The 14,420-nt window shown below is 38.4% G+C and overlaps 1 protein-coding gene across 3 annotated transcripts in view; it reads left to right on the top strand.

Annotated features, from left to right (window-relative positions):
- rpap1 (RNA polymerase II associated protein 1) overlaps positions 1–14,420 on the top strand; it is a 50,895-nt gene that overhangs the window by 29,562 nt on the left and 6,913 nt on the right. For all 3 annotated transcript variants that reach the window (XM_057860249.1, XM_057860247.1, XM_057860248.1), the window contains exons 17-23: positions 1,036–1,231; positions 2,533–2,642; positions 2,736–2,931; positions 4,938–5,084; positions 6,480–6,622; positions 9,794–10,223; positions 11,009–11,127. In XM_057860249.1, coding sequence (XP_057716232.1) covers positions 1,036–1,231; positions 2,533–2,642; positions 2,736–2,931; positions 4,938–5,084; positions 6,480–6,622; positions 9,794–10,223; positions 11,009–11,127 — 1,341 coding nt within the window. The remainder of the gene's footprint in view (positions 1–1,035; positions 1,232–2,532; positions 2,643–2,735; positions 2,932–4,937; positions 5,085–6,479; positions 6,623–9,793; positions 10,224–11,008; positions 11,128–14,420) is intronic.

The raw sequence follows: 14,420 nt of genomic DNA, 5'->3' as shown, positions 1-14,420 counted from the left end.
CATGTCGCAAAGCGACCACAAGAGTTCGCTGTTAGACAGCACAAAAAGCCTTGCTGTAAAACTTACCAAAAGGCAGAATACTGTCTGAGCGGGACATGTGCGTTAATTGCGTCAAATATTTTAACGTGATTAATTAAAAAAATTAATTACCGCGCGTTAACGCGATAATTTTGACAGCCCTAGTAAATATATATACATTTTATATGTATATATGGCTTGTCGCCATTTAAAAAAAATATGGAGTAAAGGGTCACACGGGGTACTGTTGCTTCGAGTGCTGCTGCCTTTTAGTGGGTAAATGAGGAGCAGCATTTCGTGTGTAAGCTACTTCATATGCTGGTTGCAGTACTGCTGACCAATTTATTAAGTCTGTGTGCGGGCCAGACGTTATTGATTTTACGACAGACGCTGGGGGCCGGATGAAATTTGACCACGGGCCGCATTTGGCCCCCGGGCCTGACTTTGGACATGTCTGGTGTAGAATGAGCCTGAAAAACTAGTTACACTTAAACGCCACTAGGAGGCAGCAAATAATTACAAGTAATGAAAATCAATCAGAGGACATAACGGTGAATTTAATCTGTCTCTGTACAGTTTGGAACAAATTAGGTGTCGAAAACATGATTCATCATACTAAAGAAATCATGATGCGAAAGACACTCCGGAATGAATTAATTTCATATCTTGAGGTATGACTGCATGTATTTTTTTCATATCATTTCACAAAATGAAGAAAATGGTTTCAAGCATGATTACATTTGGATTAAAACCTGGAACCCCGTGAGAGATTTTTAAAACAATTACACGCAGACGCAGATTCAAAGTTGAATCATAATTTTGCTTCATCATATGATCAGAAGAAGAACTGTAAATAGTAACAAGTAAAGTTGCAATTGCTTTTGGAAAGTGGTGCCTCTATCAGTTATCTTTTTGTGGTCATGTTACCAACCTCAGTAACCAACCGTGACTATTTGTTTAGTTCTTAATCTTTTTTTCTCCACATTGACATCATGGTCATTCTGTTCTTCTTTCAAGTTCTTCAGGAGATGAATGCCCTCCTCCTCCTCCGGTGTCATGGGGTCATGTCACAGGATTGCCTGCACCACTTTTGGGCCATTTGAAGAGTTTTGTAAAGGGGCTTGATAATCCACTACAGAGAGACTGCTGTCTGGCACTGATACCAGCTTACTTGGTCTACTTTGAGGCCTTCTACCATCAGCGTTCCAAACAGGTTCTCCTCATCGCTTATGTTTTTTTGCATTATTCTACCCACTATCTCAGGGGCAGTTGCTGGTTTTTCAATGAGGGGAAGCTCAAAGTGTGTCAGCCTGTGAGCTCAGCGGCACCCGCCGCTCGGTAGGGAAAGAAAATAGAGTGCCAGAAGCTGTGTTGTTTTCGGCAGCTCTTTTAATTTTCGTCTTTGTCTTTTGAACGAAAATACTTTGTAGTCTTTGTCAAATTTTAGTCGTTTGAAAATGTGTTTCGTCTTTGTCTAGTTTTAGTCAATGAAAACTCAAATTTTGTCTAGTTTTAATCAGTAATGACTCAAAATGTTTTCGTTTGTAAACTTCAAAAGTTTTATTCTATGAATAAATAAGAGGTTAAATCAAAGGTTTCCAACAATTTCAAATGAACATTGACAAGCAAGCGCAGATTTGTAGAGTCTAAAAGGACATCATCATCTTCGTAATGATAATACACACTCAGCAGGAAAGTAATGAATTAAACTGCCCTGGACGCCCCGAACTGCAAGTAAAAAGTTTTCCAAGAGTTTTAAGATGAGACACACCATGCTAATGCCAACGCGAACCCTATGCTAATGCTACAAGTTACATTTAGTGTGTGATGAATGATCACACAGCATGGAACTTTAAAGGCTAAAGCAACATGGCATACCGAGTCAAGATAAGAAAAGAAAACCTACCAAGCAGCACCGAACGTGTTTAAAAAGAGAGGCAAGCCTGGAGAGTTAGGACACCGGTAAGCTTGTGTGCTGTGCTATGATGTGTGCTAATGTATGTGTAATACAACAAAAAAATGTCACACATTGCGAACTTATGACAGAAACTGTTTAATTATTAATTTATGTTGGTCTTAACAGGAAGCAGCTGGATTCAGCCATGTGAAATGAGTTGTCATATTCACTGTTGCCACCATAGGGTAGGGTATCCACGCAAATAAATAAAACTCAATGCAAACACTTTAAAAAACAAACCATTTCAACGCCACTTTAAACGAATATTCGAAACAGCAAAATTTTAATTTAAATCTTTTTTCTAATCGAATTACCAGAGTTAATCGATTAGTCATTGCAGCAGTAAATTGGGACACTTATTTTTTTACATTTTGAGGGAAACTGAGCTTGCCTTGCAGTGACCTTGTAGTCTATTACAAGCTCGAGAACAAGACATTATTGCATATTTTAACAGAACTCAGTCCTTCAGACTCGGAATGATCACTGCTAAAGCTAAAATGTTCTGATTAATTGCCGCTGTGTCGATTTGTCATCTTATGTTTTTTTGTCCTCATCAGAACTGTTTCAAGCCTGTAGAAGCTCTTCACGAACTTGAGCAGCTGACATCTGATGTTCTTCTTCCTCTAATGTCCCACAGTGTTGTGCAAGACCTAATAAAGAACTTAAAGTATGCTCAGTGATGTAACTCATAACGTCCTTATGATTACCATTCTCTCAAGAAGCTTTTTAAAAGACAAATTCTTACTATTTTTCTTACCAGGTCCTCCTCAGTAGTATGTAATGTCCGATCTGGTCATGTGGGTCCGGACACCTCTCCCAGTCTTCCTGGTTTAGCCTGCCCAGGATGGAGAGACCGGCCGGGTTTGATGTCTCCAGGCTCTCCCTTCCCTCTTCTTACAAGCCTGGCGTTGTTCTTGGAAACTATCATGGGCATCCACAAAGGGCTCATCTGCAAGGTTAGCCATGCCAAAAGAACTGCAGTTACTGTCATTTCACATTAGGAACAATCTAACTCATTGTCGTGTAAATTAAGGGTGTGAACTTCTAGGTACCTCACGATATGATACAAATCGCGATCCAAGGCTCACGACACAGATAATCTCGGGATACAGCGATACAGTGATCCCACGTTTTTCGCGGTTAATGGGGACCAGAATCAGCCGCGATAAGTGAAAAATCACAACGTAGCGTCTAGAGGCGTGCAAAATTTCCGATTCTTAGATTATTCGCGATTCAGCTGTGGAAGATTCGAGAACGATTCACAAATATCCAAATTCCGATTATTGAATTATACCAGGTAAACCGGAAGTAAAACACAGTCAGTGCGGTCTTTGGGACGCAATAAGGAACGGACCGAGAGTAAATATCATGTTCAACTCATGCTGCTAGATAAAAAAAAACAATCATACCTGACTGCGGCTGATAGCCGCTACAAAGAACGCCCAGTTGCTAGTTGCTACAAACATACGGCTACAGTAGATATCATATATATGTAGAACTAGATGCAAAATGAAAGACGACGTCGGTGTTAGACCTTGTATTATTGAACAGAGATGCGAAATGACGGACTTTCCGGCGTGAGTAAAAAGTCGCCATCTTAAAGCAGTAGACCTCTCTAGAAGGCTCTGTTGTAGAGAACCTAATTAACTTTTTATCTAAAATACTCCTAAATCGGCAGAATCTTGTCTTGAATCAATCTTTAAATGATGAATAAGTGTTAAAACTTTGAAAAAAGTAGACAGAAGGGAAATTATGGAATAACAGGAGCAATTTTAACAACTGTAATAGTTGATTCACAACATTAAATTAATTGAATGTAGTTTAAAGCTGCTGATACAGAATGGGGACTGGAGTTTTTTATTTACTGTTATTTTTGTATATTTTTTTACTGTTATATGTTAACTTGATACTGAAATAATAGTTTGGTTTAGCCTGAGAGGATTTTTGAACAATTTTGGAACTAATGTACAAAACATTAAACAAAAAAAAAAAAAAAAGGGAGGGGGGTGCATCAATAATCGTTTTATAATCAAATCAGAGCCTCTGAATCGTAATCGTAATCGAATCGTTAGGTGCCCAAAGATTCCCAGCTCTAGTAGGGCCCCCCGCCCCTCAAAATGTTTTTTAAAAATGTATTTATTCAGATTTAGCATTGGAAAGATGAATTTGAATGATAAGTTTGAAACATGTTACTGCCCCACTGAATTATTTTTAAACAAGAATAAAGCAGAAAAATGCTTGGCTTTATTAAATGAATTATTGAATGAGTCCACTGTTGGGGGGGTGCTCACGGTCACCTCCTCACGGCAGGCCCCGCCATTCCTGCACCTTTTTTAACGCACCACACACATCATACTCCACGAGAGAGCTGCGGCACAGGGCGGCTGGGTAGAAATTCCATGCAGTGGTCCCACTGGCCCAAGCCGAGCGCTCCTATTTCAATGCATACATTGCACTACCCTCCCCACACAATCCCATCACTGTGCTGGGTAATGTCTGCCACCCGGGAACCTAGCGCAGTAATAGGGTGGTAGGAGGGTCCCACGCTTTTTCTCTATGGCGTGGCTCCCGGGGCGTGGCCTCCCCTCTGCCTGGGCTGGTGGTGCGTCCCCTCTTCCCATCCCCGAAGGCCAGTTGATGGGAGCGCGGGTGGCCCGGGGGACCACCCTGGATCCCGGGGGGGTGACGAAGGCTCCTTTACTGGGCTGCGGGAGGAGGGATGGGCTTGGTGTCTCATAATGGTAAATGATCGAATCTAAAGTTTGAGCCTCATAACTCAAACGTTTTTCGTGTTGTGGTCCTTCAAAATTTGGGTGCCACGCCCACTTTGGGGAATTGAAAATAGCACACAACATTTTGGATCATGTACAACTGTGTACTTGTGATTGGTCTTTATAGTTGTACTTGTCCACAATGAACCAATTTGCTTATACTTAATTCTTTTACGATGTGTCTCCTCTAGTTCACTGGCCTCCTTGTGTCAGAGCCTGTGATTGGTTACCTGCAAAGTGTCAGTCAGGCCACGCCCACCCTGGCTCACGCACGCTCCTGGATTCTCCGTCACGAGCACCACCTCATCTACTTGCTGCTGCGCTTGGCATATAGATCAGTAAGTTCACCTGTTTTTATTAGGGGTGCAACTAACAATTATTTTCTTAATTGATTAATTAAATGATTAATCGGATAAATGTCACTTTTTTCAATTACCTTCACGATTTTACCTTGAAGTTGTTCTAGGCATGCTGTAAGTAACAATGAAGACAAAATGGATGAGTATTTCCTTAAAGAACTATATTTTATTACAGCTTCCTGACTTAACTGTAGTCTACAACTGTATCGGTTATCAAATTCGTTGGCAACTAATTTATTAATCGATTTAATTGATTAGTTGTTGCCTTAAGAAGCTAGTGGAGAAAATGGGTAAAAAAATTGAATTATTGTTTTCCAAAGTAAAAGCAGATTTTTGTTCATGTCACGCTTTAACTTAAATAAGATGAAGAAATCTGATCATATTTACAACTGAGAAGTTATATGTATGTTTTACTTTCAAGAATTTAGGCAAGTTTAAGGTGAAGAAGGTCCGTGAACAATTCATTGGTTATCAAAATCGTTGTCGATTAATTTGCTAATGGATTAGTTGTCAGTTCATTGCACCTCTAGTTTTAAATACAGTGCCCTCCATCATTATTGGATTTATAATAATTGTGTTTTTTAGCTTCTAATGTTTTTTTTTTCTAAATAATATGGGACCTTAATGGAAAAAAAGAGAAAAATCCAACCTTCAATACAAGTGCATTTATTCAGTGGGGGAAAAATCCCACATAAAGAAATAATTATTTGATATCAAATAATGTCAAATACCAGGACATTTTAAATCAAAATCTGTTTTCCTCTGCCCCAAAGCTGAAGATTGGTCGTCACTGGGTCTTTCAGCAAGACAATGACCCTAAACATATGGCCAAATCTACACAGAAATGGTTCACCAGACACAAAATCAAGCTCCTCCCATGGCCATCTCAGTCCCCAGACCTCAACCCCATTGAAAACCTGTGGGGTGAGCTGTAGAGGAGAGGACCCAGGTCTCTGGATGATTTAGAGAGATTCTGCAAAGAGGAATGTCTCAAGGTCCCTTTTTCTGTCTTTTCCCATCTTGTGAAACATTATAGAAGATTGTTTTGTTGGCAAAAGGGGGTTGTACAAAGTATTAACACCAGGGGTGCTAATAATTGTGACACACATTATTTGATGTCAAATAATTATTTCTTTATGTGGGATTTTTTTCACCACTGAATAAATGCACTTGTATTGAAGGTTGGATTTTTCTCTTTTTCCATTAAGGTCCCATATTATTGAGAAAAAAAATATTAGAAAATAAAAAACACATAATTATGATAAATCCAATAATTATGGAGGGCACTGTAATATTAAACAAAAAAAAATCATCAACAATGTCATGTTTGGGCTATTTAAGTTCCTTGTTTTATCAAGTTTGTTTTTTAATCAGGTCTCTGTTGAGCAGCAAGTGGCAAAGCATGCCCCGCTCTACCACCAGGTGGCGCTCGTTCTTCTCCCATGGTTATTGCCTGGCAGCGAGCAGCTTGCTCAAGACTTGCTCTCAACCATCGTCTTCAGCAAGGACTTTATAGCGTGAGTTTCCAAAAACTCTTAACTTTACATTGAATTTTATTGGAGGTCTAACTCTATTTTGGACATTTTAGGAACAACGCTTTCTTTGTGTATACTCCCTGGAGGTACTACATGCGAAATGGAGCCCATAAATATAATATAATTTTATAAATCTCATTAAGCCTCATGTATTCGGAATTTCATTAGAAGAGCAGATGACCCACTTAAAACAGGAAAAAAAATGAGCCACACTAATTGAGTGTTACTCTATATTGGTGGAAGGTCATTAATTCGACACTTTTTAGGTTGTTATTTAACTCATTTTGAAACACTGTATAAAATAAGGTTTTGAAAACATGGCATAGAACTGTATCACAGAACATGCAAATATGTTTAAACTTAGTACATGGTCTAAAATCAAAATATTTCATCAAAAATAAGGCATGCGTCCAAAAGAAAACCAAATGAGTGAATCTGATTGTTTTGCAATTCCTCTAACTTGGCTTGTCCCATGACCTCTCAGATTAGTTTTTGCGGACAAAATCCCTTTCAAATGTTGTTTAGTTTTAGTCGACGGTTACTCAAAATGTTTTCGTCTGTAAAATTTAAAAATCTTTTTTAAAAATTCCAACAATTTTGAGTGAACATACAGACGAACACATATTGTAACGGCAACTTCGTGATATTACACACTGAGGAGGAAAAGCAGTACAATATTTTTAATGAAACTCACCTAGAGGCCAAGAATTGTATGCTAAAAAAAAAGTTGTCCCCCATGCTTAAGTTGATGCTAATGCTAACACGACGAGTTGCATTTAGTATGTGAGGATAGGGCTGGGCAATATGGCCTTAAGTACTTATCACAGTAAATTGAGTAGATTTACCTCGATAACAATAAATGACGATAAATTCTCCCAAGCGGACTGTTATATAATTTGAAAATCTGAATGCATGAAATACAAATGAACAGTTTCTCGTTGATTTATTTACTAGCTTTCAATTTAACAATTATGCAGGCAGTGTAAACATTAAGTAAATAAACATATCATGTAAACAATAAGCATTCAAGTAGGAACATTTATAACAGCTAATATGACTTGATTAATGAACAACATTTTCAAATATGAATACGGCCACTGTGCAAAAAAATGCATTGTAACTCAAATGACTTGCAGCAAGAGGGGCTTGAACAGTACATTTCAAACCAGTGTTGTTAATCTTACTTTAAAAAAGTAATTCATTACAGTTAAAAATTACTTCTCCCAAAAAGTAATTGAGTTAGTAACTTAGTTACCAGAATGTGAGAGTAATTAGTTACTTGGCAAAGTAACTGGTGTTACCTTTCATGTTTTTTTTTTTTTTCCCATTTAAAAAAAAAGGAACCTTTGCTATGTTTGGAAGTCATTTAATGTTGTGAATCAACTGCTAAAGTTGTTAAAATTGCTCCCGTTATTGCATTAGTTCTCTTCTGCCTTCTTTCGACATGTGAAAGTTTTAAAACTGTTTCATCATTTAACGATGGATTCAAGTCAAGATTTTGCCGATTTAAGAGTATTTTAGATAAAAAGTTACTTTGGTTCGCTAGGAAGGGTCTTTACAACAGAGCCTTCATGAGAAGTCTACTGCTTTAAGACGGTGGCTGCCGGCAAGTATATCATTTCGCATCTAGTTCTCTATACATGTGCTCACGCGGCCGTGTCTGTCATTTTACATCTAGTTCTATATACATATAATATCTACCGTAGCTTCATGTGGGCGTAGTTTGTAGGCTATCGGCTACAGTCAGTTATTATTGGAGCCACCTAGCATCGTGTTTCCAATGGTGTCACAACTCCCTTTTCTCCGCCCCACACCCGCTCTGCTTTCCCCGTGAGTACGTGCCTCTCACTTTTCTAGCGTCATTCAATCAACGTAATAACGCATGCCTTTACATCCTCAGTAACGGTAACGGCGTTGCCGGGATTATAAAAGTAATTTATTGGATTACTCACTACTGAAAAAAAATAACGCCGTTACTAACGCCGTTATACTCTAACGTCGTTATTAACAATACTGCTTCAAACAGAGGACTGAGTATCAGAAACTTAATTTTAATGGCTGTTGTGACATGATTACTCAACACAAGTGTTTACTTCAAGGTTTTTTTTTGTTTTTTTTTTTGCAAACATGCAACACACAAGTACATTAAGCTATACTGCTCAAACTCTATGCCAATGAAACATTTAAGATTTTATGATGGCAGTAATGACATAGAGTAAAACAAGCACATACAGAAAAATGGCTTTGGCCATTAAACGGTCTTATTATAGGCGACACTGTTGGATTATACTTTATGCTTTATGCTGCCCAATCCACTCACTAAGTTCAGCCGCTTAGACAAGGTTCAAGGCTCTGTCACAGGTGGGGATGGCGACTTCGTCCTTCTCGAATCACTATTATCCGACTCCATCACTTTCACTTGTAGCATTAGCCGCTGACGTTAGCGTACTCTGTTTGTTTGATCTCCTGATAGCCATATGACTTCACACGTAAGCACAATGGCTGCTTTTTTAAAGGGGAATGTGCATAGCCGAACAACACATGGTCAAAGCGGGCTAAAAAGACTCTTTTTTTTTTCATTAAAAAACAAATTTACCGACATAGTCAAAATTATGTCGATCATCGTGACGCAGTTCATGGCATCCCGGTTAATTGAAAATAATGTTCTGTATTCCTGTTGAAGTTGGTATTGTCCGTATAGACCAGGGTTCACTAAATCCGGACCTCGGTGCCACTTTTCCTGTCGTGTTTTCCATGTCTCCCTCCTCCAACACACCTGAATGAAAATAATCAGGATCATAATCAGGCTTCTGGAGAGGTTGCTGATCACATAATCATTTGATTCAGGGGTGTTAGGGGAGAGAGACGTGGAAAACACGACAGGAAAAGTGGCACCGAGGTCCGGATTTAGTGAACCCTGGTATAGACACTACAATATGTGCTTGTCTGCCAATGTTCATTCCAAATTGTTGTCTTTATTTCTTTCTTTTCGGACTAAAATTCTACAAAGGAAAACATTTTTGAGCATACGTCGACTAAAACGAGACGAGGACTAAAATATGACAATGACAAATAAGTATTTTCGTTCAAAAGACCGAGACGGAAATTAGAAAGGCTGCTTAAAACAACACTGTTGTTAATACTTTTTTTTAGTGAGAGCCGTAGTGGCGGTCCAGAGGCTATCGAGATCGGGGAACTCAAGCTCCACGAGGAATCGAGCCAACAAAACTCTCCTTCGCTGCAAACTGTGGGAGCTCTCCTGAGAGAAGCTTGTGCCAACTTGCCCTCCATCCGGGGCTGCTTTCTCACTCACCTCGCCCACCTGGAGTCCTCCACTCTGGTCTCCCAGGATGCTCTCTTCGGCCGCAACCCCTGGATCAAATCCCACCTCCTGCCAGAATTGACCGGGCCCATCCTGCCGTTGGACTGGCCTTTCCTTCCACTTGTCAGCCTCTATGAGAAAACCGGCGTGTCAGGTGGAGGGCTTTCCGTGGAGGAGCTCCCACAAGGGGCTCTTTTGGCAGTCACCCAATGTCTGCAGTGGTTGCTGGTGCTGGAAGTCTGGCGGGAAGACGCCCTGAAGGTACATCAACCACTTTTTATTGTGCATTTAAGGAGAACATATTTCTAAATCTTGGGTTTAATATTACCTAGGAGCAGAGGTGGTTGATAATACGTTACATTTAGTCTGTTATAATGACTTGAGTAACATTTTGATAAATTGTACTTCTAAGATTACTCTTACTACGCCATATTTTTTACTTCGATTTGTGAAGAACACTACTCTGACTCTGCGACTTTGGGCTACACTAAAGTTCTCAACATCACAACAATAATCACATGACTCCATTATAACAATCAGACGTTACAGTACAGTCACATGACCACACACAAGATTGCAGTTGGAAGTCCTATGATCACGCCGACGTGTTCAATCACATGGCGTCTAAACCACTGTAAAAAATCAACTATTTCACATTGAGCGCTGCGGCAACATTACCATATAAAACCGGCCAATATGATCGTTTTAATTTCAGAGTAGGAAATACGTTTTCTCCACTAGAGGGCACTCATGCTCTTTAAACGGATGATTTTTCATTTTTTGTAGCTTTTTTCATGTTTTTATCGGCCTAAAATGGTCATGTAATGGGTTAAAGTACAGTATAATAACAGTTCATTGAGATGACATTGTGCTGAGAAATAAAATACACCAAATTAAAGCAGACATTTTAAATAGCTACTCATAACTTAAGTATCTTTTTCACCGATGACTACAGGTTGACTACTTTTATTGGAGTATTATTATTTGGAAGTAACTCAACTCTTACTCGAGTAAAATTTTTGGCTACTCTACCCACTTCTGCCTAGGGGATACTTCCAGTTGCAAAGCTGGCCCGGCTATCCTGCGTGTTCCTATGTTCCAGTGATTTGTTCCTGGAGAGGCCTGTTCAGAAACTGACCTGGGGTCTGTTCCGATTACTATCCAGGTTAGTAGGAAAAAGCTTTACTTACTGTTTTTTTCCTTGATTTAACATTGTTCAAAATACTAAAGATTGAGTTTGTGAATTTCTAAGCAATGGAAACATAGGAACAATACATTTTCCTGAAGGTCAGTTGTTCATTTATTGGAAAAAATGCCACTTCAAAGATGTTTTTTTTAATATATAAACCATTTACTTTTTGCTTATAAAAAGTAGAAAAATCTGCCAATACAAAAGTAAATACTGACCCAAAGTAAGGCTTTATATCCTATTGAAATGGTACTTTTTAAGGGATTTTATCTGAACGTGTTAATATATTATTTTTAAAACTACAAACTTAACAATTATTCTTACTAAGCCTGTCGCGATATGCATTTATCGCACGTTAGATAAAAATGAGGGCGGTAATTTTCACGGGTTTTTATTGCCACGTGTGTGCATACATTAGTGCGTGCGTTTACACGCGCAGGTTGATGGCATAAGAGACCCCAGTTCATTTCACAGATGTTTATTGGTCATCAACACGCCGTAGAATTAAAGTTCAGACATACAAAATAAGAAAACACATCTATATTAAACGCTGTAAAATTTTAGCCTCGCTACATTGAGGCTAATGGGGACAAAATACAATGTACGAACCACTTTAGCCTGCTATAAAACATTGGCAGTCTTCTCCAAAACGCAACCTTGCGGTTAAAAGGTGACTCTTTAACATGAAAAATCACTGGTTAACAGCATTTACAAAAGAAAAAAAAGAGAAAAAAATATATATTACTGACACCACATGCAAGACGAAAAGAGAAATGCACTTTTTTTTTTAAAATTTGTAGTGTAAAGCTTACAGATAGCGGGTTAGCGAACTTACTACTGGTGAACATTTCAAAATAAAGGCACGTCATGTTCAACATATAAATAAAGATTTCTGGAGTTAATCTCACATACTTCAGATTCTATGCTAAGATTAGCTTTAAAATGACACCCTTTATGAAAAATCGGTTTGGTAATGAATAATTTGGCTTCAAATTTGCTAACGTGCACTTTGCAAAACAAGATGAGTCATTTTGGATCAGATACTGTGAAAACACTTTTGATGGACTTTAATTGGCAGAGAACAAAAATGGTTTGGGTTTCTCATCTATTTCATATTCTGCACTTAGCTTGCTTTCAAATGACTTATTATGCATTGTGTTTGTGTTTTATTTGGGAACAACAATTTATTGCATTTGAATGGGTGATTTCTTATGATGTATTGTCACTACATTAGTGGTTGAATTGGTTAAGAAAAATTGACAATAATATCGCATATCAGCAATAATTTCTGAGATAATATACTACTACTATTATTCCTACTAAAATTTGTTATCGTGACAGGCCTAATTCTTAGTAAGACTTTAGTTTTTTGTAGGGATGACCTGTTCGCACATTTCTGCACCGGATTCCGAATCACCTGATTTTGAGAATCTGATAATACCGTGTCCTGATCTGTTACCCCCAAAAAGTTTTTTTTTTTTTTTTAGCCAAAAGTTCCAAACATGTTACTGTTCCACCGTGCCGCCCTATCACACAGTGTGAATGTGTTACGGAAACTATGGCGAATTTTCATCTCGTTCTCGTCTCGTCAGACGACAACTAGCATCCATCTCGTTATGGTTTACTCTCCCAAGACACGTTTTTAGCGCGTCATCGTGACGTCATTGTCATGAAAAAATTGTTTTTTGACGAAATATTTTTGTTATCGTCATCGTGGACGAAAGCAACGGTTTTGCACAGTTTTGAACTATCACAATGGTAAATGCTGTAGAATCTAGGGATGTCCCGATCCAGGTTTTTGCACTTCCGATCCGATATTGTTTTGCACTTCCGATCCCATACTGATACTGGCTGATACCAATACCGGTCTATCTGAGCATGAATTAAAGGTTAAAGTTATTTAGCCTCCTTACTTAGTTGTCAGACTCATGTTGAAAAGGGTTTTAGTACTCTTGATAACAACTAGCCAGTTGAGTTAGGTGAGTTTGAACAACACACAATGGTTGGCAACAAGAAACTGACCTGTTTATTCAGTGATAAACACAAAACATTATAAATAACAAACAGAAATGGCATATTCAGTCAGTAAAACGTGCAAATATTGTAAACTGTCTTAAAAAAGCAAAACACACAAACAACCTCAGTGGAAAATAAACTATTAACTCAGTATCAGTTCTTTGCTCTTGAATAACTGTACCAAGGCTTTAAAAAAATCTGTGCAAATAATACTATTTTAAACCAAAAATGGCTTCTACTCCCCAATCTTCTCCACACTTTGTTGATCCATCTCCATCTATTCTACACACTCCCTTCAGCTGTTTGCCCTGGATGCAGTCCCAGCATGATGGGGAGATTTTTTTTTTTTTTTTTTTTGACAAAGACAAGCATTTCAAGATGCTCAGGTGACAGCTGACATTTTTACCGATTAAATTTACATTGCAGTCATAATGTAGGAGATGCCACGGAGGTAAATTGGGAGACGGTAATGCTAGTGTGCTGAAGGTGTGCCATAAAATGCAGACCGGATTTTAGGAAAACCAAAGCAAAAACTGGAATGGATTATGACATGGACAAGACAAGACCTGGAAAAACGTATGCATGCATTCATTTTCAGCAGATTGGACTATTGCAACGGTATATTTACGGGTCTTGATAAAAAATCAGTCAGGAAGCTGTAGCTAGTACAGAATGCTGCAGCCAGAGTCCTCACAAATACAAGGAAGCTGGACCACATTACACCGGTTTTGAAATCGCTACACTGGCTTCCAGTGAGTCAAAGGATAGACTACAAAATACTACTGCTCGTCTATAAAACACTTAATGGCCTTGGACCAAAATACATGCTTGATTTGTTAGATTCCTATGAGACATCTAGACCCCTAAGGTCGTCTGGAACCGGTCTCCTGCATGTTCCAAGAACAAGAACCAAGCAGGGTGAGGCAGCATTTAGTTATTATGCGCCTCACCTCTGGAACAAGTTACCTGAACGTCTGAAGTATGCTCAAACTGTTAGCTCTTTTAAATCAGGGCTAATGACGCTTTTGTTTAGCACTGCATATCCATGCTGATTTCAATTATTATTAATATTATTATTATTAGTTTTTGTTTTATTTTTATTTATTTTCATTCTATTTGTGATTAAATGTGATTTTTATGTATAATTTTATTTTTCGATTTTGATTGTCTTGGTTTTTACATTGTATTTATTTAAATGTGATTTTTATGATCTTCATGTGATGTAAAGCACTTTGAATTGCCTTGTGTTGAAT

The sequence above is a fragment of the Corythoichthys intestinalis genome, chromosome 15, assembly GCF_030265065.1.
Source record: "Corythoichthys intestinalis isolate RoL2023-P3 chromosome 15, ASM3026506v1, whole genome shotgun sequence".
Taxonomy (NCBI): Eukaryota; Metazoa; Chordata; class Actinopteri; order Syngnathiformes; family Syngnathidae; genus Corythoichthys; species Corythoichthys intestinalis.
This window is presented reverse-complemented; position numbering and strand designations above follow the sequence as displayed.